We start from the raw sequence: 26,718 nt of genomic DNA, 5'->3' as shown, positions 1-26,718 counted from the left end.
ATGGAGTGCATGGACAGTATGTGTTAGTCATTCTTCTGTATTTTCACAATATACAGACGTATGCACGGTGTTTGCAGGTGTTGAGACTGAACGCGAAGCTGCCATGAAATATGTCATTTTGGCCATGAAGGCTGAGGAAGTTTATGTTTTGCGCGTTTTATTTGCTTGTAAAGCAGTCCCGTTTGAGCGCTGCGATTCTATTCTCCCTCTCTGCAAATAGACCCAAGTAATTTGCTCATGCATTTTTTTCCCCCCTTTGGCAAAAGCAGTAAATTGTGGCGCATTAATTGCACAGCAGAAACTGACAAGTCTGGACAGAGACGAGGACGAGCTGCTTCTTCAAATCAATGGAGCTTCCTCCTCAGCAGCGCCGACTCCGCTCTGCTCCCCCTCACTCGCTCCTGCAAGGAAAGTAGCCACTGGCCCGAAGAAGAACACTCCTCCCCTCCTTCCCTCCGTGGAGCCGGAGCTCTCTCCCTCTTTTTAAACTATGATCTGGCTCCCAGTCCTTCCCGGTGCATGTAGTTTGCCTTCGTGAGGGGGAGATTTCTGAGCTTGTTCAATGTCATGACACAGTGCGGAGCGGGATCGAAGTGGTCGCCTCTAACGCCACTGGAGCTCCGGTGCCCAGGACTCTTTTGCAGGGCTTTGAGTTTGGTTACATGAAATATGCGATGTTCGCAGGAGTGCCCGGTTCTTTCTCTGCTGCTGCACTTTGTTTTCGTTTTGGCAGCCGGCCACGGAGAGCTCTCCGAGTCCGGCAGGCTCCTCTCCTTCTTTGCAGAGCGAGGTCAGTGTGGTGCAGTTGTTATAGAAGTTGCATTTCTGTGCATGTCTGGATTGCGTGCGCGATTGGGTGCATATTAATATCAGTGTGCTCTGAAGTTAAACATTTCAGGTGGACTCAATGCATCACAGCTGTGTGGGCCTCATTGTACTGTGTTGTATTGTACTGGGCTCTCCTCTGCAGGTCAGTTGTCTCCGTCAGAGTCAGATCTGTCCATTGTCCACCCGGAGAAAACCAACGCTGATGGGGAGTTCATCTCCCACTCTCTGTCTCACCACTTCACGGGTGGGAGAGTCAGGCGTGACCTGCGACCCCTTGCATTGGAGGGACAGGTTCACTATAAGGTCAACTACAAGGGTCGAGCTTTAATGTTCAATCTGACTGCAAACAATAACCTGGTTTCCAATGACTACATCCTGGAGAGGAGGAACGGCAGCGCCGACAGGACTGAGCATCGCCTCTCTGGGGGGAATTCCTGCCACCTCCTCGGCACCGTGGAAGCCTCGGATGTGCGAGGAACTGCTGCCATCAGCACCTGCAAGGGACTGGTAGGAAATCAAATTCAGTTATATCCATAACAGGGCAAAAAAATCTATGTTAACTTTAGTCTCATTCATCAGATTTACGCATGAAGCTTTTATGCAGAGTCCTCCTTCCTAAATCTACACTGAAGGTCATATCTCTTTGAGAAATATAGTTGCTTTTGGCAGAAAGGTTTTTTTTTTAATACACAGGAGAGAGGGGGGCATCACTCTGGGGGAGCTGGTGTGTGGTTTAGACAGTCTTAGGCTTTTTGAGCAAACCCTTACATCTGACAGTGCCCTTTCTGTTAGTTTGCCTTTCAAAGACTTCCTGACACTATTTGCAGAACGACTGTGCTGCAGACCCACTGACGGCTGCTGCCTTTCGGCCAACCATGAGACCCCTTTTGTCTTCTTTGTCTCTCAGATGTTTTTCCTCTTTACTTTCACCCTCACACATTGATTCATTCGCTGTCAGATCTGCAGAAATTCCCTGTAAGCCCCCCAATCTTGGACGTGCAGTGTTACTTTGTTCTATGCTATGATAGAGCTTCAGTAATTGATTTTGGCACATTTTTATAGACTGGAACAAGAAAGTTTGACATATGGAGAGACAGGAAATAGGGCCATACGTTTAGTTCAGAGATTTTTTTTTTTACTTTGGCTTTAATGTTTCTAATCAAATTGAGTTGTTAAACTACAAAAGAAAATATGACAGCTGGACAGCAGAAAGACGAGTGAGGGGCTCAACATATGAAGAATTTTAATTATAAAAAGAGATATGCACCATATGAAAATTTCTGGAGGGATTTCTGGGGCACTCACTGCTGCATATCTGACCTTTTAAGATCTTTATTCACCCACTAATAATCATTCAAAATACTTTACTCTGCATTTTCGAAAAAGCAACTGATTCATTTCATTTTCAGTTCTATAACAACCAAATAGGAAGAGGATGTGGAAAAGGAGGAACTTGGCGCCTCTGAAATGATGGGATGTGTCAGCTTTAGTCATGAAGAATGTTTCGGTGTTCATGTTTGATTGTGTCACAGCAGGAATGCCTCTTCTGCAGGGTCTTGCCTCCTGCTTCGCGGTTGTGCTTGTGCGGGTTGCACTGCCTCTTCCTGCCACATTTTGTAAATGCAGTTCATTTGTTACATCTGACTCAGACCAATAAGACCATGATGACAGCCATCCCTCCACTACCATCATTTATATCTGACCTACTTTACATGCTCTCAAGGAACCCTCAGTGGAAAATGTGTTATGTCATTGAAAAAGTCAATTTATCTACAACCTGCTGTGTTTAGAGTTTTTTTTTTCTTCTCTGCAATCCTGAATGCCCCAGTTTGTCCCTTCTCTCCAACCTACCAGGGAAACCACTGTGATTTATTGCCCCTGATTTTCTGTTCAGAGGTTTATAGCAGCTAAAACCACAGAGAAACCACTAAACACCAGACAGATGTGGGGAGGGAAACCCTGCCAGCTGCTGTGGAGGTCATTCACCCCCAGGGAACAGATGGAGATGGACTGCTGCAAAAAATGAAAACATGATCACTATTCATTTATGTAGAGTAAAACACAAGTTACTGAGGGCTAAATAAACAGGAAGCAGAAGGAATATACCAAACATTTATAGAGGCTTTGTAAAAAATTCAGGGGGTGTTTTTTGAAATAGAATCCAAAAATCTGAAAACTGAAAAATCCAGTTTGCAAAGTGATGTTATCAAATATCTTGTTTTGTTCAACCAATGGTCCAAAACCCAAAGATGTACATTATCTTACATACATACATACATACGTTTTTCACCTGATAAATGACTGAAAGGATTAATTCATTATCAAGAGAAGTTCCAATTAATTTTCTGTCAATAGACTAATTGATTAATTATGTCAATGTTGCAGCTGTACTTGGCACAGAGCAGGCAATGGAGCTGAATGATCCCATTTAAATGCTGTCGAAGCCACAGCATGGTCCCTGCTGCTACATTAACGTCTCTACATCCTGTCATGTTAACATCCAGCCTCTGGCTGCAAAAACAGTCACATTTGCTTAAATAAATACAGCTGTACTGCAATGAGCTATACTTTATTTACCTTGCATTGTGTCCTTACTAAGTTAACTTTACCTCACCTGTCTGCTGCACATGTGAAACTGTGTGGACAAGAGCGACTGTGTAGAGGTTGTTGTCACTGTCCTCTTTTCTTTCTGTGGGAAAAAACCTTCAGTTCAAGCAAAGCTGGAGCTTTCTCAGTGGAGTCTTTGTCAATCCCTGAGGCACAATACAAAGCAAGAACAAGCAAGTGCAAACCTATTATATTGGTATTTTCCTCACTGAAATGCATGTTTCTTCTCACTATGCAGATGAAAAATGATAATGTCTTTGACCTCTGCAGCAGAAATTAGCTTGCAGGCAGGATTATCTTGTGAAAAAAAAAAAAAAAAAAAAAACTTAAATAAGGGCAGTGAAACCTGTAATCATAAAGAAACAGTTGTTTAAAAATAAATGCAGGTTTGTTTGGTAGAAAATTGTTGTGATTAATCATATTGCAGTAATGAGCACCATCCGCCCCCACCTCTCCTTCTGTCCCACTAATCACTACTGAGGCCACAGGCAGTGTAACAGCAGAGACTTTATTCCAGACCCAGTTGGCCAGCACTGCAAAGCCCACAGAAGCAGGAAACAAAGGTAAAGCAGTTCCACATGGCAGATGTATTTGGACACAGACCGGTGTTATGGTAACCTCCCCTGGCTCTGGCACCTCACACCCAAACATGCTTCCTCTTGGTCAGAGGAGGGGGATTAATGGAGAGGAGGAGAAGGGCAGGAGGTGATGGAGGGAGAAGAGGTGGCAAAAGTGCAACGTTAACTCCAGTCCGAGACTGTTTCAGCTGGCAGACCAGTCAGGATTTAGAGCAAAAACTGTGCCAGCGTAATCCCCTGTTTTTATTCTGGAGGGAAACAAAGTCCTAGTTTGTATTCTCTGAAGTTGCCTTTGTTGGTTGAGCACAGACATCTGACAGGATCGGCACATGGTAATTTAAGGATCAGAAGTAACACCGTAACCATCCTGTACAAGCAAAGCCTTGCAGGCTGCATTGCACAGTAGGTCTGCATTTGGTATGCAGATCATACAGATCACGCAGAGCAGTGGTCTGCATGTTTGGATGGGCCTCACTGTAGCATTCCTTCCTGGTCGATCTGCACTTCCACCGCCTGCTTTTCTCTGCCGGGACTCAACTTGGCTTAGTTTAACACTGAGGAAAACATATAGGAGACAACTGGGAGAAATGATAACAGAGAATATGATCATATCTCTTCATACAATGTGTGTTTTGTCCTGCAGGGAGATGATGCAAATGCAAAAACAAACCTTACCCCTGTCAAATAGAGTGTGTGTGGATGAGACACAGAGCAACAGTGAAATCAGCTGAGTGTTTTCTGAGCAGGACCTGTGGGAAACTTCCCCAGCTGACCGTACACATATCAGTTTGCGTGCTTTGTGGATGAGTCCACCACGGCTCTGGGACCTCTGGCTGAGGGCCACGCTCTGAGATAGTGCTGGAGAACCCTTTCTCAACACTCAATTTAATCTGAGTTTACACAGAAATAATCAGACTTCAGAAGAGAGCATTTGTTTAGCATTGGCAATGTTAATGTTGTTCTCATGGTGGTTTTACATGGACAAACAAGCCCGGGCAGTTTAGTTGAATCCTACGGGGTCTCTGTTCCAGTTGGCATACACACTCTGTCTCATTTTACAAGATTCTTTGCAACAGGTGGAGTTATGTAGTCGTTCCAAAGGAGGTGTTACCTCAGATTTGTACTTTCTGAACTCCCTGAATGGGGAAACAGGATACCCAATCAGAGCCCTGCAGATTGCTGAATGAATGTGGTCGCAGAAGCTTTTTTTTTTTTTTTTTTCTCCCAAGAAACACATGTAAAACTTGTCAGAAAGCACAGTGGTGTGTAACTGCAGTAGACAGCAGGGCAGACCCTTGGAAGCACAACTGGCCAAACTGTATGGCCTGAGTATGGCCTGATTTTTCACATCTGCCTTTGGCTGATCAGAATTCCAAGAATCAGATGCAGCACTCGTATTCTAAGAATTCATCATGTTGGTTTTGTTTGACTCAATGCATCTGCATATTCAGTGATTTTTTTTTCAATTGTGTGTTATCACCTGCATGTGCATGAACATTTTAACATCTAAAAATATTGCTGAAGAAAAATAAATGATTTTTTTTTCTCTTTGCTCAATTGTACTTGAAGCAGACCTTCCTTCTCCCATCTGCTTGGCTCTTGAAAGGATTATATATCCCTCTGTCATTCCCTCCTTTTGCAAGTTGGTTCAGCGAGAGAGGGAGGGGTTCATCGCCGAACAGTCTGGGCTTGTTTGGACGCAAATCCCACATACACACACACACACACACACACACATATAGTCACCTTAATGAAGACAACTTGCAAACAGTGAGCTGGAGGTGGAACATTCATAACGTGTGTGTCTACAAGGAGCAGTCAGGGGTTTGACAGGAGCCTCTCTCGCGTGTCTGCATGCATGCATTTGTTTTCATGTAGGTGTATTTGCATTGTGTGTGAGGGCGCGTATCTAGGCACTTGTCTACGTGTGTGTTCACAAGCACACCTCAATCAGCAAGTGCACAGCCTGCACCAGTAAGAACATGCATGGCATACTTAGGAAAAAGTGGTTGTGTTGCTGCTGCAGCAGACGGAGAATGTGCCTCAGGGAAGGAGAAAAGTTCATATTCAGATCTGTTGACTAATGATGGATTCCACCACGATGGAAATCACTGAGGAGTGACCTTTTCAGCAGGCTTTATGAGGGAACATCTACCCTCTTACCTTTTATGTGTTGGAATTATTGAAGCACTACAATTTTTGGTGATTTGTTGGCCCTCATAAATGTTACAACAGAAAAGCGTGCTGGTTAGTAGGCTGCTACTTTTCTGCTTTAGTCACAGCCTGAGAATGTGCAATGTGAGAGACTTAAAGCTGTGTTAGGAAATATTTTGGGATAAGAAATAATCTTTTTAATTTTAATTAAAGCTTGGAGCTGTGACTGAGTAGAATGTCACGTCCCTAATAACGGAGACAATATAGATTTGCTCTGTTTTACAGATGTAGTTTTCTGTCTTTTCAGTGCACAGGGAGTTAACTTATGAAAACCTAAACTTGTTCTTTCCCATCTCAATGTATATTCATCTGTGTCATTTTTTTTTTCCTCAGAGAGGCTTCTTCTCGCTGCCAGAAGGACAGTATTTCATCGAACCTGTCCAGAAATCTGCTGATGATCCTGCAGGGACTCCAGAGCCCCACATCGTTTATCCAAGAGTTACAACAGAAGGTCACAGAAAAAAACGCAGCCTTGAGTCCAAGGAGACACCCAGCCCCTGTGGAGTTCAAGGTGTGTATCTGAAATTGTGTGTCTATGTGTACTGTGCTGCAGGTGTTTGCAAGTGCGCACACGTGAGCATTTTTCTCAGTCTGCGCCTGTGTCAAGTAAGGATAAGCCACAAGCGCGCGCCAAGTGATGTCTTCCATTATCCACGCTTTAGATGCTCCAAGTGACTCTGTCCAGGTGGAGAGGGAGAGGGAGGAGTGGGAGAGGGAGCAGCAGACGGGGGAGGGGCGGGCTCAGTCCCGCTCTCAGCGCTCAGTCAGCAGAGAGCGGTGGGTGGAGACCATGGTGGTGGCCGACTCCAAACTCATCGAATACCACGGCAGTGATAATGTGGAGTCCTACATCTTCACCATCATGAACATGGTGAAGGCTTAGAGTTGACATGTGGTTTCACTTTTTACATTTGCTCTCATCCATTTGCAGTTTCTGCACAACTGCCAAAGTCCTTAGTTGTGAATGATCTTTATGTTTACAGGTGGCAGGAATCTTTCATGATGCCAGTATTGGGAATGCCATCCATGTGATCTTGGTGCGCCTCATTTTGCTGCAGGGAGAAGAGGTAACCCTTACCCAGAAGAAGTACTTTATGACATTTCGATGGCTATAAAAATTTTAAATGTGGAACAACAGAAGCAAATGCTCATCTATGAAGTGGTCAACAAGAACCCAATGGACCGGCCACAAGAATGATCCAAATATTGTCAGATCACACTGCAAACCTTGTTTACAACATGTTGCATTGTGTATACTTATTTTGAAACTTAAGTTTCCTCCTTTTCTCGGCTTGTATCATAAGGAATAGCAGACCTGTTGGCATGTCGTCATAGGAAAAGCACAGATGTAACTGCTAACCTTCCACCTGTGTTTTTAACTGCTTCGACAAGTCAAAATGTCAGCTGTGAAAAAGCTGTGTTCCGTCAGCAGCAGGTGTGTAATTGACACCTGCTCACAAAGGAAAGTGAATGAAAGTGAATGAAAGTGAACCGTTCACGTTGTAAGTCATGCGTGGCGGGCCCCTGCTGGAAAAGTCCTCAAAGTGAAGACGATGAATCTGTACGGCTACGTAACCGACACTGCACTAAAAAGTCCCCTGTGAAAGACCAAAAAAACAACAGAAATGGAACAATTTTCTTCAGGGTTAAAAATAACCATGCTTAAAAATGTCAGAGCTTAAAAAAAGAATATGCCAAAAATGTGCAGAATGATATTTCTGACTGTGCTGTTTGTTGTAGAAAGGGCTGAAGATTGTTCACCATGCAGACAGCACGCTGGCCAGTTTCTGTGCTTGGCAGAAAAACCTCAATCCTCAGAGCGACACACACCCTGCTCACCATGACGTGGCTGTGCTGGTCACCAGGCAGGTCACACATACACACACACACACACACACAGTATATACTGTATCTGTTGATCTGTTGGTCAGCAATTTAATTAGATAACTTATTACTATACTACTATAATTTACTAAAGGATAAATTGTATGCTCTGCTGTTAGCCCCTTGTGAAGATACAGCATGTGCACACTTAATTTGCATTTTTAACCCCCCCCCCCCCCCCCCCCAGGAAAGACATCTGTGCAGGCATGAACCAGCCCTGTGAGACCCTCGGTCTGTCTCACCTGTCCGGAATGTGTCAACCGCACCGCAGCTGCAACATCAATGAGGATTCAGGGTTACCTGTCGCCTTCACCGTCGCTCATGAAATGGGCCACAGGTTTGTGTGTGTGTGTGTGTGTGTGTGTGTGTGTGTGAGACCTGCATAATGGAATATCGTAACAATGGGCTATGTGACAAAGAAAGCATCTTGTTCCCATGATCTGTTACTATAGAGGAATGTACAGTTGTGTTATTAAATCTCCTCGCATTAGCGCATCTGCCCATTAGTGGTTTGTCTGTAGGCAAATAATGGCTAGTATCTAGTGTCTAGACATAAAAAAACACATTGATACTTGAGAGGACTGGTGTGGTGTGGGTGTAGATAATTTAGACACAGATTTATTTTTAGCTTTGGATTTCTGTGACACAAAAAAAAAACATTTTTTTATTTACTGCCATTTTTCTCTGCTTTGATGAGTTGTAGCTTTGTTGCCAGTTCAATCAGAAGACACCAGTTTACAATTATAAAGTCTTGGCAAGAGTTGGTGCAGCTGCTGATTATGAGGACTGTATGACTGAACAGTCCACACTATGTTACTAATAAAATTCATAAATTGTGCAGAAACCTTCACAATATCCTCTTTGGGCAAGAAATTCAAGTACTTTTCTGCTTTGCAGGAAATGAGGTAAGACATGCACAAAGAAAAGTCATCCAGTGACCTAATTCAGATGTGGACACAAATGTATTACTTACAAGTATCAAAGGATTGGGACACACTGATGTTGAATTCGACTGAGATTGACAGTGTGCAAGACCTGAAGGCCTCCACCGTGGCAGCCTATACTTGTAAAGCTTTCCTCTGTGTAATGATAATGTAATAATCAGTCACACTGGTTGTGTTTTTGAGTGCAGCTTTGGAATTCACCATGATGGCCAGGGGAATGACTGTGAACTGGAAGGGAGACACCCGTTCATCATGTCCAGACAGCTGATGTATGACAGCTCGCCCCTCACTTGGTCTTCCTGCTCCAAAGAATACATCACACGCTTCCTTGAGTACGTCTGAACTCGTGCACTATTCTAAAGCCATTAATGATAACATATAATACGTAAAAACTGATTTCCTCTGTGGGGAACACAAACTGTGTTGGGGTTGTGAAAACATTATCAAAATGAGGGAGATGACAAGTGGATACGCTGGTGCAGATTTGAATGGAGGCTTTGAAGATGATCCAAAGAACACAATGGGTGTGGTGCGTGCTGCAATAAAAGACAGTTATAAAAACACTGATGTGTAGCAAACCGCCACGAGCCATGTTTTTTTAAAAGAGCAACAAAGAACAGAAGTGCAAAATAAGCTGAACAGGCCCAAAGATAATCCAGCACAGTGACAGAAGCAGAGCCTGAAGGAGCTGCACAACTATCTGCAAATGTTTGCTTTGACTCATTATTTTCTATTGAACTATGTCAATGATGAATTCAAGAATTCCTCTCTGACAACAACAATTTCACCTCGAGCTCCTGCAGAGTCAGAGGTCAGAGCTCGTGTGTGTTGAACTCCGACCTGTGAATCTGCATATTTTGCGATTAGAACATTTGCCTCTTCACAAGGAAGTTTTTCTGGTCTTTTTTCACCATCCTACTTACTGTAACACTGAGAGACTCCAAAGTCCACTCTAAGAGAAAACGGTTAGCATGTTCCCTGGCATGTTTTGACATGACATCAAGTTTGTGTAGGTGTTTTTTTTATTTTATTTTATTTTATTTTGCTAAATGTTCAAAGCATGTTTGTCTGCCTTAGTCGTGGATGGGGATTCTGCCTGGATGACCGTCCCTCCAAGAGGGACCTAACCACCCCACTGGCTCGCCTCGGTGTCCGCTACACCACACACCACCAGTGCCAGCTCCAGTATGGCCCCAATGCGACCTTCTGCCCCGAGGTTGATGTGAGTATCATTCACCTGAGCGCCAACTGAAAGCTGAATCTCAGAAATCTTTTAGAAAATAATCTTTTCTATCGTTTTGTGTCTGTCTTTCAGAACGTTTGCCAGATTCTTTGGTGTTCAGTGAACGGCTCCTGTCGCTCCAAACTGGACTCACCCATAGATGGCACTCGCTGTGGACCAGAGAAGGTGGATGGTGCCGGTTGCTTTGTCTTGTTAGGGTTTGGGTTTCATTTCCCTGGGGAAGGAAATGGTTAGCACTGCGGATATGAGTGTGATGCTGGCGCAGAGTCTTGAGTATTAAATGTATCATATAACCAGTGTTATTTGAGTGACCTTATGAGCCTTTTCTCCTTCAGTGGTGTATCTCAGGAGAGTGTGTCATTGTGGGAAAGCTCCCGGAGACGGTGAATGGAGGCTGGGGTCAGTGGAGTACCTGGTCTCACTGCTCCAGGACGTGTGGTACAGGTGTGCAGTCAGCGGATAGGGAATGTAACAATCCGAAGTAAGAGCACATATGAACTCTTTGCTCCCACTTTTGCTGTTTTATGTTTCAATCATTGTCAAGTCTTTAACAAATGGCGACCCGAAGCAAAACTGATCACCTGGTTGATTCAAAGTGTTTCGCTGTTTTTTCTACAGACCAGAGTTTGGAGGCAAGTACTGCACTGGAGAAAGGAAACGTTATCGGACCTGTAACACAAAACCCTGCCAGAATAATAAACCTACCTTTCGAGAGATGCTGTGCAGTGAGTTTGACACCGTGGCCTACCACAATGAGTTCTACCAGTGGATTCCTGTGACCAACCCATGTAAGTGGTCAAAGCCTCAAATGTAGAGCTTGATACCGCAGACAGACAAACAGCTGCGGGTATTTACTCCTCAGCAGTTGTGTGCGTCACCCAACAGAGGGCAGCATTTACACTGGAAAGGCATCAGTGATGCAACGTCTCTGTCTCAGTGGGGGCAAAAAACATTACAGTACTGCGGTTGCTGTCCATGCTGAAGTTCTGTTTGGGTCAATTCATGTGTTCAAATGAGCCGGCAGTGATTTCAACACTGTTATATATAACGCAATATATATTCTGTCACAAAATAAATGTAATTTTAATTTGATCATGTGTGAAAAGAGAGGAAACAAAACAAAAATGAGCTCCATCTTTGAGGTTCCCAAGACAGTTTGACTTGACATAAGTAAAACTTTACTCATACTCATCATTCAGTTAAACGGAAAATTCCCTTCCCCCCCCATCTCACAACCGTCTTCAGTAAATCCCTGCGAGCTGCACTGTCGACCAGTCAATGAGTATTTTTCGGAGAAGATGTTCGACACTGTGACTGATGGAACGCCGTGCTTCATGAACAACAAGTCCAGAAACATCTGCGTCAACGGAGTGTGCAAGGTAGTGTGGCTGGGTAAGAGACTAAATGAGGCTGGAGGGGGTTGTATAGTGGGGCAGGGGATGAGACGTGCTGCAGTGTAACTACAGTAAAATAGAGGCAGGAGATTTTCTGTGTGAACCTCCATCTTATGTTAACACGGTAACATAAGTGTGTTTGTCTGTGGTTGTATTGTTATGTTTGTGTGTGTTTTGTCTGTAGGAAGTAGGCTGTGACTATGGCATTGACTCAAACGCCGTGGAGGATCGTTGCGGAGTGTGTTTGGGTGATGGCATGAGCTGTGAGACGGTCTACAAGTCATTTGATGAAGCGGAAGGCTTTGGTGAGTTCAACACAAAGGATATTGGAGCAGCTGGAAACAAATTCAGTTATTGAGACATAAGAAATGACATAATTCTAAAATTGTAGTAACACAAAACAGACAACCTCTTAATGGGAAAAAGACTTTGATGTGATGCACCAGAGTAGTGTGAAAAAACACATAATTCAGATTTATGTCTGCAGACTGAAAGTCATTTCAGGACAGTTCATTAGCATTACGCCATTGTGTTGTTTCTTTGTTGTCATGGCAGCCTTCTTGTCCACACCGTGCAGCTGTTTGTTCTGCTGTACTTGGCTGGTGTAGTGTGTGTGTGTGTGTGTGTGTGTGTGTGTGTGTGTGTGTGTGTGTGTGTGTGTGTGTGTGTGTGTGTGTGTGTGTGTGTGTGCGCAGGCTCATGTTTGCATTTGTGTAAAGATACACGTCTTTGGCTGACTTTGCTATGCTTGGAAAAGTGTAACTCACCCGCTGAATCAACATACCATGAAGACAGATTAATAGAGAAAGAGGCTCTAAAACAATAAAACCGTCCCTCCTTTCTCCCCTTCTCCCTCTTTCTGTGTGTGTTTGCCCCACACAGCATCCTTTCCAGATAACCAGCCCAGATGTGTAAGACTTCAAAAGGCTCAGACCAGGGGAAAACCTCCCCCCTCCTTTGCACAAACACAGAAACACACACACCTTCCCACAAACATCATTAAACTCCAGAGACCCACTCATAGCTGCTTTCGTCCTCCCCCATCCACACACAATAAAAAACAGAGACAGGGCAGTGCCCCCCACGCCGAATATACACACGTACACTCACACACATACACACATGCCAACCGCCCCCACAGACTGAGCCCACCCTCTATTAAAGATCAGAGAGAAACTGTCTGGTAGTCTGGATGTGAGTGTGGCAGCAGCCATGGTGGCCCATCCATTACCTCGCTGTGACTCTCACTCCCCTCCCGACTCTCCCAGGGTACATGGACGTGGGGGTGATACCTGAGGGGGCGCGGGACATCCTGGTAAAGGAAGTAGAGGAGGCAGGTAACTTCCTGGCTCTGAGAAGTGAGTCGTCGGAGGAGTATTTCCTCAATGGCAACTTCATCATCCAGTGGAACGGGGAGTACGAGGCCGGTGGGACAACGTTCTACTATGAACGCAGCGGGAACATGGAGAACCTCACAGCTCCAGGACCCACCAAAGAGCCAATCATGCTCCAGGTAGGCCAACATACTACAGAGGCTGACTGTGTTTAAAGGGAGGGAGGGAGGGGATTCATTTTCAGTTATAAATGTTTCAGTAATGTGAGATGTATAGAAGCAATTTGTATTATTTCCCAGTGTCATTGTAGAGTGATTTTAACCAATCAGAGACAGAGAAGAGGGACAGACTTGGTTGGATAGCCAACCAATCTAAATGTGCATGTTTTCCAAATGAGCTTATACACTTGAGTCAGTGAATGAGTCTAAACAAAAGTAGACATGTTTCAAAGACTGTATGAGAGTATGAAATATTTGTCTTTATCATATGTCTTTGTGTGATTGTCAAATATGTAACACTGACAGTCCAAATATAATATTTCGTGTGGTTGTCCAGTTGCTGTTCCAGGAGAAGAACCCGGGTCTAAAGTATGAGTACACCATTAGAAAGCCCAAAGAGACAGGAAATGAGATCATCGAACCCATTTACAGTTGGAGACACGGGGCGTGGACAGACTGCAGCACCACCTGTGGCTTAGGTTGGTGTTGCATTTGATAAAAAACACTATCCTATAAATGTGCAACTTGGAGGATTTCAGTGACAGTGGAGTTATGACCTGGCCGTCTGCTTTCTGACTTCCTGTCTGTTTCAGGTGAGCAGTACCAGCCCGTGCGGTGTTTTGAGGTGGATGTGGGCGTAGTGGATGAGTCGCTGTGTGACCAAGAGAGCCGTCCGAAGGACAGACACAGAAAGTGCAAGACAATGGATTGTCCTGCAAGGTACTTACTCTCAAATTCCCATCGACTGTTTTTCTGTCACTGTCAGTGTTATAATGACCTCAAAACATGTTGCACTGTGGATTTAGTTTTATAAATATGTTTTCATGATCAGTGCATGTTGATCAAGTTGTAATATTTGCAATTGACCAGGTTATCTAACCAGCTACTGTAGATACCCATACACTATTATGGCTGGTTTCAAAGCAGAGGTCATTTCACTGCCACATTGTTGCAAGTGAGACTGAGTTCTCTCCGCTTTACCCTGGCTTTCACTGTAATGAGGAATAGCAAACATTCACTTGCTGACATTGTCATCTTTAGGGCTGGGTATGGTCTCTCAGTACCTTTTCAGTCATTGTGTTAGTAGGACATATTAAAAAGTTTTAAGTACAGAAGGTTGACATTGACGGCCCGCTCAGATTTCTAGTCCTACTTACTCTCTGATCACATACTGTAGTTCCTGATTTAAATCAACATTTTGCCACATTTATTTAGACAATGTAAAATTGGCAGTTTAGGAAATTGCTGTACAATTGCTTGGGTTTTGACAACATCTAACATTTTAGAAATTTAGCCTCTTTTGGTGAATGAAAGATTTAGTCGGGATACTCTGGTAACATATTTGCAACACTATTAAACATTCTCAAATGGTACCCATCCCTGTTCAAAGACAGCAATCTTATCCGCTTACCATGTGGTCGCCATTTATTTTTTGAATGCCAACAAATCACTTCTATCAGCAACCCTCTTTTCCTGTCCACCCCCCCTCCCTCAGGTGGTGGGTCGGGGGTTGGCAGCAGTGCACAGCCACCTGTGGATCAGACGGCGTGAGAAAGCGAACAGTGCTCTGTGTCCGTACAGTTTCAGGGGAGGAGAGGGTGCTCCACCCCGTGGAGTGTAAGCATCTCCTTAAACCCAAACCTGTGGTGCCGTGCAACAGAGATGTCCCCTGTGGACAGGACTGGGCGGTCGGGAACTGGGAAGAGGTAAACCTTCTTTTTTCTGATGTCTATTTTATTTTCTTCAAAGCCTTTATCTTCTTGACTTAAGTCAGTCCTCAGTCTTCCTTGCATTTGTCTCCTTCACCTTGATACCTTCTTTTATTTCTTAGTCAATGTTTTAATTGTGTTCTGTATTTTTCTTTGCAGTGCCCGGTCACATGTGGAGGAGGGGTTCGTTCACGTACAGTCACGTGTGCAGTAGCACTTAAAAAGACCTGTGATCTCTCAACCAAACCTCGATCCAGATCACTGTGTGGCCTGCAGAGCTGCCCTAACTCAAGTCTACGTAGGCGACCTGGGCCTCCCCCTAAATACCGGCGCATTTACCCACCTAAGAGCCACCCCACCAAGCATCCTGGTTCACCTACCAGGGCTCCCACGAGCACCACAGCTGCACCCACGGCTGCCATCACCGTGAGGAAGAAAACTACTACCAAAGAAACTACAACTGCTTTCATCCCTACCACCACCACACCCCTTTCAACCCCCGAAACCACAATCCCCGAAATCATAGACACAGATGATTATGAGTTCAATGTTGTAGTGAGGAAAAATGGAGACAAGAGAGGGAAAGTTTTCCCCTCTAAACCCAAGGAAAAGAACAAGAAAGTAACTGATGTGGAAAAGGAAAACATGGAAGGAGAGGAGGGAAGTACGCCGAATGTGGGGGTGTACACTCCAGGATATGATTATGTTGTTGAGGACAGGACGACAGAAGAGGAGGCGATTATTGACCTGGATGTTTTCACCACAGCTACGTCACTCAGAAATCCCCTTAAATCAACCACTTTACAGACAAGTCTGCCAACCATGCGCACAACCAGAACACCCACCACAACTACCTACTCCACCCCACACACCAGCACTGAAACATGGGTGAAGACCACTCACCACTTATCCAACCCCCACACCAGTCCATACAGCCACTGGACACACAGGGTTCCCTTCACCCCTCCCACATACAAGAGCCACTCAGCCCCTTCGAACATTGGCTTCTACACAACTCAAGCTCCCGCCACAGCTGCAAGAAAACTCTTCACCACTGCAGCATCACCCCAGCCAACAGTGAAGATTATTAAACAGAAGAAACCTGCCGTAACACCCAAGAAAAATGGTTCTGCTTCTCGTGGTAAAAAGCCCTCTTCACGGTCCAAAGGCAGTCGCTCCAAGAGCCAAAACCAGCAGCCAGAAAGTCCCATGAGCGGCTCCACCAGTGGCCAAAGTAACCTGATGGCCAGACAACCAGTCAGCATGGATGTAATCTGGGTTGTAGGAAACTGGAGCGAGGTGGGTGCCAACGTTTTGTATTCTCTAAAGTACCATGCCAGTAAATTGACTTGTTTTAGCCGTTTAACTACAAGCTTGACATTAAAACTTTGAAAATTCACCATGAAGTTTAAATTTTTGTTTACATGGAAATAGAGTCACCAGTGGGGACTGAAAACTCTCCTCAGATGCCCACATTTGGAGAATTGTCAAAAAGCATCAATAAGCAAACATGGATGTTAGGAAAATAATATCAGTTTTTCATCAGAAGGATGGACATCATTGAATTCACTAAAAGAATTTTTAAAACTTTGATTTTTGACTTTGATCAGGCTGGTTGTTGTTCTGTTGATTCCTAAAACATCTACTTTATAATATTATTGCCTTACATGTCACTTTAATTAGTGCACACATAAGATAAGTTAAGATAAGATAATATTGGAGAAATGTATAGTGTTACAGCAGCAAAGCGGACAGTACAAAAAAGAACTGTCAACAACAAATTCAAAAAATGTAAAAAGGCTAAATAACAAATAGTAATACAGTATGTATAAATCAGATATTTAAATATAGTAAAAATAGGAGCAGATAAGGAATATTGCACTATTGGTGTTTGTTAATTACTGCAAGTGAGTTTGTCAGATTTTAAACCCATAAATCCAATCTGAGTTTTAACCCTTGCTTCCCCAGTGTTCGACAACATGTGGGATTGGCGCGATATGGCGAACAGTGTTGTGCAGCTCCCAGAATGATGAGGACTGTGCCAGCATGAAGAAACCTGAGCCTGCTCGTACATGTCAGCTCCAGCCCTGCGCCACCTGGCAAAGCGGCACCTGGAGCAAGGTGAGTAACGTTACATTTCCTCCGGTCACTAAATCTGATAATTACACTTATTACTTGTTAATTACACTTAATTACAATTCTGCTGTCATGTTTCCTGATGATGAAATGGATTTGTCCTCACAAGTCATGCATTTCTGAGCCAATCATTGCACTGTGATAATAAATCCACAGTGTCCAGATGACTGTGCAGTGGTGGGAAGGAGGTACCGTGATGTCCAGTGTGTCGATTCTCAGAGCAAACGTACCCTCAGACCTTTCCACTGTCAGGCTGTGTCCAGCAGACCCCTCAGCACCTTGACCTGCCCACACAGGCCTTGTATGAACTGGAGTGTATCACCCTGGGGACCGGTATGAGCATTATACACATTAAATCTCTATATATCACACTTTTTTAATACATTTTCACAGCATTAGAGTGATACATGTTTATATTAATATGCATGTTTATTTTCTGTCTTACTTCAAGTGGTATCCAGCCATGCAGACAACTTTTTGGTCTTTTTTTTTTTTTTTTTTGGGATAACCACCTTTGAGATCTCTGCCATCAACATTTATGTAATTTGGTGGAGTTAAGCCTTTAATATTGAAAATTATCACTGTCATTAAATTGCCTAATTTTTGAACCTTCTGAGAACTAATTTTCTGTATATGGGGATGATTTGTTTTTCATTTACATACATTCTGGATATAGATTTCATCACATTTTACTAACCCTTTCCACTAATTATTGCTTCTCTGTTGCAAGCTGTAGCCTCTACAACATTACAATGACAATCGAGGCTATTTCACATCCAAGTCCACAAATTTATGAATGTTGTCATATATATGTCCTATACTACACAGACACAGATGTAGGGAAATAAAATGTTGTCCTAATCTCAGCGAAAAGATTCAAGATTCACTTTAGTTGTCATTTCTCTGGGTATTTGCATACACAGAAAGAAAACAAAAGAGTGTTTCTCATCAGCATAGTGCAGTGCAATTAAAAAGGCACAAATAAATAAAGTTAAGGCATAGATAAATAAAGTTAAAATACAATCAATCAAACGTTCAGACACACCTTTAGCAGCCAAGCTCACAAACCATTTAAAAAAGTGGATACCTACCTGAAGTCCGTGTGTTTTCCTCAGTGCTCTGGCAGCTGTGGTGAAGGCATCAGGGAGCGACTGGTGTACTGTCCCCAGCCTCATCGCTGTAGCACCACACTGAGGCCGGACCACACACAGCCGTGCAGTCTAAAGCCCTGTGCTCAGTGGAAGACTGAGGACTGGGAGGAGGTCAGTCACACCCGATCAAGATTTCCTTTAAGCTTTGAGGGTTTTTCTAAAACGTTGCTCGCAATGAATAAGACTTAAAATAGTCCTAGAAGTGGACTTAATTTTGGCTGTGTGTGTGTGTTGTGTATGACTTCACAGTGCTCTGTGAGTTGTGGTGGGGGCCAGCAGCAGCGTCAGGTCAGTTGTGTGAGTGACCAAGATTTGGCTGTGATACCAAACAGCCTCTGTGAGAAGATTTCCAAACCAGAAACCCTCAGGAAGTGCAATACGCAGGAATGCAAGACCAACACAGGTTTGCACCACTTAACACTCAATCTGTCTTTCTGTTTCTTTGGCTTAGTGGAAGATTTGAAAATTCAAATTCACCATCCGCGCACACACATGCAATTTCATTACTTTACAGTATGCCTTTTTTGTGTGACACACCTCTTGGTTAAATCACTCTAAATAAACTTGACCTCACATATTTTCTGTATTTCATGTTGCTTCTCATGCAGGTCCAGTGTGCAGGAAGAACACTATGTCCTCCCGCTTCTGCGACAAGCTGAAGCTGCTGGGTCGCTGCTCTCTCAGGTCGGTCCAAAGACAGTGTTGTGTCACCTGTGGGCCGTAGCCGGGGTTACGCACGCGCACACACCACAGTAACACTTACTGTATCCTCATGCAATACTGGCATAAAGCCAAGCCATCCACAGACTGATACGTCCAAACCAAAGTGCTAGTGACCACAGCACGACAACAAGCACAGCTTAATCAACACAAACAAACCTGGGTCGACCTAGATTATTTTATAATTATTTTTCTCCACTTTTTCTAATGAAAAATTTTTGCTCAGAGGCATTAAAACAGTGAGCAAGAGAACAAGCCAAAAACACTGGTGATGAGTACACATTTGGACTGTAACAAATGTCAGAGCTTAATGTTCATAAAGTCGTGTTGAGGTGAGCAGAAATGCTTATTGACTTAAATTCATAGTTCCTTTATAGAAATAAATTTGGTGAATTTTTTGCAATAATTCGGTCAAAACCCTGTTAAAAATCATTCCAAAATTACAAATGAAAATAATCAAGAAGCACAATTCAATGATACAAGACCTTGTCCTTCACAGTTGTGATGAATTGGATTTTAATACAAAGTACAATATGCACATTCTTTATTCAATAAAAAAAAAAAAAAATGACCTACTGTACAAATCTCTCTGGGCCAAAGGTGCTTTTATAAGTCGAGGTGCTGATGACGATTCACAGCTCAACAGTTTAGATACCAGCTCTATTGTTCTTTCAAAGTGAATTCTGAAAACAGAATGTAAATAAAGATTTTTTTTGTGACCTCTTTATTAAATTAATCGTAATGATGATCTGTGTTTTTTACTCTTACGATATATTTTGTTTTTTTTTTTTAGCTTGAATTGTGTTTTGTCCTCAGAGCTGGCACTGTGTGTTTACATTATTCTGGGTACGTGTTTTTGCTTTAGTCATTTTTGTTTTACAGTTGTCAGTGATTTAAAAGAAAAAAAAAAGTCAGCTGCAGAACCTTCGCAGCTTTCCAGCTGAACCTGTGGTGCTCCTCCTCTGGTGTTAGATTGACCAATGAGAAAGAGGTGTTGCAGGTCATCCCTCTCAGGTCCCTCTAAAGATGGCCGCTATGTTTGTATGATATTGTACAGGCATTGCCGTTGTCATTGTATCCGGTGCGTCACCGTGACTGATTCGTCCTTCACATGTCTCCATCATTAAATGTTATGGTAAAGATGTTTGTGACAACACTAGCTGAGACACGAAATAAAAATGTCTTTTCATATTTGTACTTGTGTGTATGATGCATGTAAGGTAGTCTGGGTCATTTCCACCAATCAATCCCAATATTTTCATTCATGTTTCATATTGCAATACTCACAGCCACAGTGTTGCTTGAATACCACAGTAATAACAGTGTACATAAGAATATGAACATGTCACATTAGCTGGGAAATCATACCTGTCTTTGCATCGTGCTCTTCTGCTTTATGACCTCTTATGTTAACAAGGTCATTCTCGCCTTAGAGTGCCAGGTGCTGCTGGATGTGTAACACCGGAGTCAGCAGCACCAGGCTCTGTTTCAGGAATCAGGTTCAGCTGGCCCCGATTTCCCAGGCTCCACTGTGCCTGATTACTTGACACGGACGAACGCTGGCCTGCTCCGCACACCCTGCTGCCGTCATTCAAGCCACAGACTGAGAGTTAGTCAGCAGTAATGGAAGGAAGTAACAAGTAACACAACACTGTGTCAGTGTGTTCTGAAAACCGGCAGTACGTGTGTGTGTTATCATGACGGAGCAAACACCATCCAGTTGTATCACCTAACAACATCTCTCGTTCTGTTATGTCATTGTGTGTTGCTTAATTTGTAGAGTTGTGCAATGGAAAGAAGCAGTCGAGCTCAGAAAGTGCCTGAAAATATATATTTTTTTAATCTAAGACTCTGACTTGATGGTGGCCTCAGTCCTGTGAGCAGTGAGGCTGTATGAACCTAATTAGTTTTATAGTTTATTTGTGATTTAACATTTCCCAACCTGTGTTCTACAAACATTTTGTACATTTCCTGTTTGAATCCTGGATGAAGTACAGTCAACAAAGCAGGCAGAATTTTTTTTTTCAATAGTTCATTCAAATCAAAACATCACAGCGTGGATGTCAGTGTGCAAAGAGCAACTGAACTGGCATTACTAAATTTTCAAAACAACATAAGTGGTTGATGACTGGTGCTTTTTTAAAAAGGGCAAACCTGACCATAGAAATTACTCTTAACAGCTTGTGTAACACAATTCAACTGTTCTAAAGCCAAACAATAGTGGTTTTGGATTCAACTGTTGAATGTTTACTTCATTATTAGTAGATTTTCCAGACGTTCTCTGCACAGTGCCAACAGTAGCAAACAGATGTTGCCTCCAGAACCTCCAGAGAATAAAGGTTAGAGCATGTCTGATTGGCAGATAAGTGGTAAATATAAAATGCAACAACGTGACAACTGTTAAAGGTTAAGGTTTGTAGGTATTACACAAGTTGATTCTATTTCTGACTAAAAGGTTCTCAGATTCAGGAGGATTTCCACTGACAACCTGGACTTATAAGAAAATCAAACCACCAAATTGCTGTCGTACAGTTGCTCTGTGAACACAGAAAAAGTGTAGGAAGCAGTTTAGGTAAACATTGGGCTTAGGGGGAGTGTGAAGCTTCATAGCACAATGCAAAATTCTCATTTGTGGGCAAATAATAGCTATTTAGCTATTATATATATTTATAATATATGTTGTAATATAGCTATATAGCTTTTGCTATTTATAATATATTATCCCATGGTTTCATCTGATTATTACAATCTTTGATACAGTTTGATACACTTTTATTGACTGCCATAGCACATTTTTCATCCGTTCTGTTGTCAGGAGTCATGAATAAAAGTATCTGATGCTTATTCTTAGGGATGGGCAATTTGGAAACAATCCTTGCTACAAGTGCAGTAGCAATGTACATCATGAAGTAATACATTCTCTGTAAAACCACTTGACAAATTGTGACTGGATAAAGTAACCAGATGTCTGCTTTTGGCTAGTTCATCAAATAAATATATGACAATACAAAATACTTAATGATACTAATGCAAAAATACTAAAAAATCCACTGCTGCCATAAAGCAGTCCTGCTCATTAACTTACAACTTTTTCTGCAACACCTAACACAGCCAGAGATATTAAAGAGACGGCTGTCATGGTATAAACAGTATGACTGTGATGGTTGACAAATACAGTATCGTTACTGCATTGTCATCTCATGTTGCCCTGAGAAATACAGAGCACAGTTCAGTGTGGAGCAGTTGATCCAATGTCTGACCTGTAAGTAAATTCCACTACCCTGCTGAAACTGACACTCAGCAGAGGAGGATGATGTAAGTGCCTGTCAGGACAGGGTAGATAACATGACAAATATCTATTGATCACTGAAAAAGCAGGAAACAGCAACCTCATCTAGTAGGTTACCAGACACCCCCCCCAACACCACGGCCAGGAACACATTAAATATTTACATTTGATGACCAACAGAAAAAGGAGGCCTCGAGTGCCACGCCAAGCCCACGTTTGGAAGTTCTCTCTTTGGGACAAGAGGTAACACATTTTCCTGTGATCTGTGAAAAACTTTAAAGAACCATTAAAAGAGGATGTTAGTTTAATCTGGCTACTTACCCCTCAAGTCCCAGTTTAAACCCAGAGAGAGGCTGAAGGAAGAAGGCAGTGGAGCGTCATGCATGCACCAACTGGCTGTTAGTTTGGAGGAACAAGTCCAGTCTGGTGGCTCTCATCTGGACCCCATCAGGTTGTATGTCCCCAGGCAGTCAGACTGGCATCTCTGTACCAGGCCTGTTCCTTTATTAAAGCCTCGGCCTCCTTTGACCCAGCACACACAGTGTGGGCCCCAGGGAATGCAGACAAAGACACACACATGGTTCCCATAGGTCAGTTTGGTTGTTTGTGAGTTGTGCGTTTGATTCCCTCGTAGACCACATACAGCTCTGAGCTTTAGTAACTCAGAGTGAGGTGCTTTTCTTCGTAGAACATCTGCCTAATGATAGTGTACCAAAAGGGAGGGGCCAAGCAAAATCAGAGACACATGACACGAATAAGTTGAATTTCCACAGTTCAACTTGCTATGTGATACAGTATGTTAGCAGACAGAAGGAGAGATTGTGTGGTAGTGGATCCACCTGCTGCCACAAGGACTGGGATTAAGCGAACTCAGGGACACAGGCCACAATTTCACTTCAGTATCAAACCAAAGCTAATAATGATTCACTTGGTGTTCTGCACTTTATAACAAAAGCTTCAGATGTGAGATTCTGTCTACAAAATGCCTTCTGTGTTGGAATAAATGTAATAGTTTCAGTCCAATGCTAACATCCCCATTCAACCGGTTTCGGCTTTGATAAATACACTGGATGATTCAACCCAATCCCAGCTCATGAAAGCTATGTCATTGTTGGCTACGCTAAACATTTTTTACTCAAGCAGGTCTTTATTTAGAAAATAAAGTCATGATACACAGGAAGTGATGCATTTTATGCTGGTGGGCAGCAGCTGTTTAAAAAGAGGAAACTGTCTAGTTAGTACGAAAAACAACACAGTCATGGCTTTGTGGGAGGAGAAAACGATACCAAAGAAAGTCAGTCTTTTTCAACAGAAAGAAAACTTGTCAGTTATGGTATTTTGCTTGTGTGATTCTGTTCAACAATCTTTTTTTTCAAAGTGTCTTTTTATAACCAGGGTTACAAAACACCACACAGGTGCACATAAAATACAACAAGACTTCAGAGAAAATAGAGAAATATAAATTATAAAGTAACAAATAATAAAAATACTATTCAGTGCAGGTGGGTTTAGTACTTTACCTCCAAGTTACAGTGCTGTCCAGATATGATGAGATTACCTCTACCCGTAACACTGCTTCTTTTAAAGTGTCTTAAGAGATCATTTTTACAGACAGGCTTTTACATTCAATATCAAACATGCATATTCTTCATCCAGTGACCAAGAAGCTGCAGTTTGCCTGTTCATTTCACCTTGTTCCTGTGTCTGAATGTGATTTTTTTTTTTTTAAATGTGATCACATAAATAATGAGTTAAGCTCAGTACTGTCACAGTCTACACACCTGAATACAACCAAAACAGCACCTGATGGTTTTACTGCTTTCTCAAAGACAAGATGTGGGGGAAAAAAAGCATTTTCTTCTTGGGAAACTCACTTCCATTACACACTAAAAGGAATAGAAGGAACCTTTCCATGTGTTTCGCCTTGATTCATTTTTCTTCTTGGCAATTGGAACTGTGTGAAATCAAATCTCCGCTGACGCATATAAATTTCCGGTATTTGACTTTTCGTTGCTTTTATTGTAATGATGTTTTTGTTTTTGAGAATAGTGTAAGAACCCAGCTAGAGCCACAGCCTGTAGGGAGGGATCAGAAGCACATTGGTCTGTTCTATTGCCTATTGTTTTGAACTTTGAAATGCAATTCAGGGAGATAGATCTATAAAGATACACTAAATTCTAAAGCTATAGAGCTGGGAAGAAGATGAGACCATCTCCAGACCCTTCAAATCTCACTTATATTGAGTTTAGGAGAAAAAACACAGGCACAGTTACGTTCACAAAGAATTTGCTCCTTGGCCTCTAGAGAAATCCTACAAAATCTGTCTGTCAGCATCATTGCAGGCCTACATCCCTCTGAGGCACCTACAGAGGACATTACTGTTTTAGTGGTGAGAACACTAAGAGCTGAGTCTGCTCTGAACCATGATCTGAGAATTTGGCTCATGCCTTTAATGCCAAACTCAAACTTGACGCATAAAAGTGGTCTTAGGTGTCAGTGAAAGAATGTCACAGTCTGGGAGCTCTCTGCTTGGTGAAAGAATAGAGCTTTATTGCATGCAATTGTCCAGTGAACAAAAATAAATAAATACACTGACAAATGAAGGATGTCCAACTTAACAAGGTATTTTACCAAGTATTTACCCAAAAAATGTTATTTTTCTTAAACGTATTTCAGAAATCTGGATTATTTGAAGATGTCACCAAAATTAGGTGCTGGAAATTAGTCAGTTTATTTAACCTAAGTGGGAGATATCTGGATTAAATATTAGGACTCTATGATTAAATGGGTTAAAAACATTGTGCAGAGGTTGCAGACAAATAGTAGACATTTGAAATATTAAATAAGGAAGTAAAAAATCATGTTGGTCCCCAAACTTTAAAGTTATAAACCTTTAATAACGTTGGAGAAATCACAGTGCACAAGCCCAGTGCCATTTAGGTGAGGTGGATCATTTTAGTGAAGCATGTAATCCTGAAAAACTTATCACACTGTTATAATCAATATAAATGATGCCTGCTCCTTCCAGCCCCTCAGCAGCTCCCTCTGCACAGATTCAGGCTATCACAGTGGGAAGGGACACCGCAAAGGAAGCGCTGATAAGATTACTTTGTTTGTATCCCCAGATAAACCCAAGCCAAGACCAGAGTTAAGACAAGACTGTTCTGGCCATAGATCGTTGACAGACATTAAAGCAGGCACTAAAAACTAGGACTTAAGGGAAGGAAAACAGGGAACAGGACAGATCCTGACATTAAAGACACGAGGATCAGGGAAAATAGATAAGACTGCCAGCAGCACATTTTGTTTATTACACTGGCGTGGATGCTGACCATCCCTAATATTTTGCACGTTCAGTGCACATACTGTACATTGTTGGCTAGTCCACTATGACATTGTCCATCCTGTGCCTGCCACTTGCCTTGAGGAGTGAATGATGCATGGTCCATAAGACAGAGTCTCATTGGCTGAAGTCCACTCAGACACCTGAGTCACAGAGGAAGGCGGAGGTCTGGTGAGTGAAACTGGAGAGCTTCATTGCATTACAGCGCTGCAGGAGAGATAACACACTACGATAAAGTGCCTCGAGGGAAAGAGAGAGGCCTTAGCAAGATGGCCATGATAAGGCAGCATGCAGACTGGAACCGGTAATAGTAACTTAATATGATTTTTATCTGAAGAGACAGAGGAGGATGGCCACTTGTCAGGATTATCACACCTTAATGACAAACAAGTGGGTCCATTTCAATTTGTGATATTTATCTCCCTCACCCTCAACCATACGGGCAGATGAATGTACTGGATAAGAAAAATTCACATGATAGACTGGGACCCCTTTTTTTGCAACCCTAACACAACCACTCTTTGATTAACCAATGAAGCAATCATCACAGTAATCTGTAGCCATGGAGACTAATCCAATACTACCAGACTGCCTCACCCTGTCCTGCAGCATCTATTCAGATAAACCCTGGTATCACCTCTCACCCACCCTCATAAGTTAGATCTGCTTGTAAGTAGGCAAAACACACACACACACAAGCACACACATATGCAGAGCAGTACTTGCTCCCATATGTGTGAGGGGAAGTTGAGTAAAGGAGGGAGGGATCAAATAACTAACAGAGTCACAGAGCTACACACAACACACAGTCATTCTGTGTGATCAGCCTTCAGGTGAGGAGATCACCACAGAAATCTTCATATCAAGAGAAGCAGAGGAATAATTCTGAATTAATCCCGAGACGGAGAGAAAGCCCAGCCCATACTGTTACCTTGATGCGGTGTGAAGGTGGAGTCATTTAGGGTGAGAGAGAGAGAGAGAGAGAGAGAGGGAGGGAGGGAGAGAGATGAGGAGAGAGCAAGAGGAGCAGGGGCAACAGAAGAAGACATGGATTATCTGACATGCGCCTGGATTGACCAGCGTTCCTCTTTAAATCTTGAATCCTGTTTTCCTCCTCAGAGCGAAA

General features: G+C 42.8%; 1 protein-coding gene across 1 annotated transcript; it reads left to right on the top strand.

The window, feature by feature from the left end:
* The first annotated feature begins 367 nt into the window (after positions 1-367).
* Positions 368-20,151, top strand: LOC139624402 (A disintegrin and metalloproteinase with thrombospondin motifs 12-like). The gene is made up of 24 exons (XM_071483485.1): positions 368-790; positions 971-1,335; positions 6,561-6,738; positions 6,890-7,098; positions 7,211-7,294; positions 7,968-8,092; positions 8,299-8,448; positions 9,244-9,387; positions 10,133-10,277; positions 10,371-10,463; positions 10,634-10,779; positions 10,917-11,086; positions 11,544-11,677; positions 11,877-11,997; positions 12,961-13,205; positions 13,582-13,723; positions 13,838-13,964; positions 14,740-14,950; positions 15,113-16,252; positions 16,922-17,074; positions 17,246-17,422; positions 18,205-18,351; positions 18,490-18,643; positions 18,849-20,151. The coding sequence occupies exons 1-24, from the start codon at positions 670-672 to the stop codon at positions 18,962-18,964; spliced, it is 4,797 nt and encodes a 1,598-aa protein (XP_071339586.1). The 5' UTR covers positions 368-669; the 3' UTR covers positions 18,965-20,151.
* Positions 20,152-26,718: the final 6,567 nt, after the last annotated feature.

This window comes from Trachinotus anak, unplaced genomic scaffold, assembly GCF_046630095.1.
Source record: "Trachinotus anak isolate AG129_WGS33_773 ecotype Australia unplaced genomic scaffold, CSIRO_AGI_Tana_v1 ptg000008l, whole genome shotgun sequence".
Lineage (NCBI taxonomy): Eukaryota > Metazoa > Chordata > Actinopteri > Carangiformes > Carangidae > Trachinotus > Trachinotus anak.
This window is presented reverse-complemented; position numbering and strand designations above follow the sequence as displayed.

Coding starts and splice junctions, on each gene's coding strand:
- LOC139624402 (XM_071483485.1), top strand. CDS start 670: ATGCGATGTTCGCAGGAGTGCCCGGTTCTTTCTCTGCTGCTGCACTTT. Junction 7,295..7,967: donor TTTTGCTGCAGGGAGAAGAG/GTAACCCTTACC, acceptor TGTTTGTTGTAG/AAAGGGCTGAAGATTGTTCA. Junction 18,644..18,848: donor GGAATGCAAGACCAACACAG/GTTTGCACCACT, acceptor CTTCTCATGCAG/GTCCAGTGTGCAGGAAGAAC.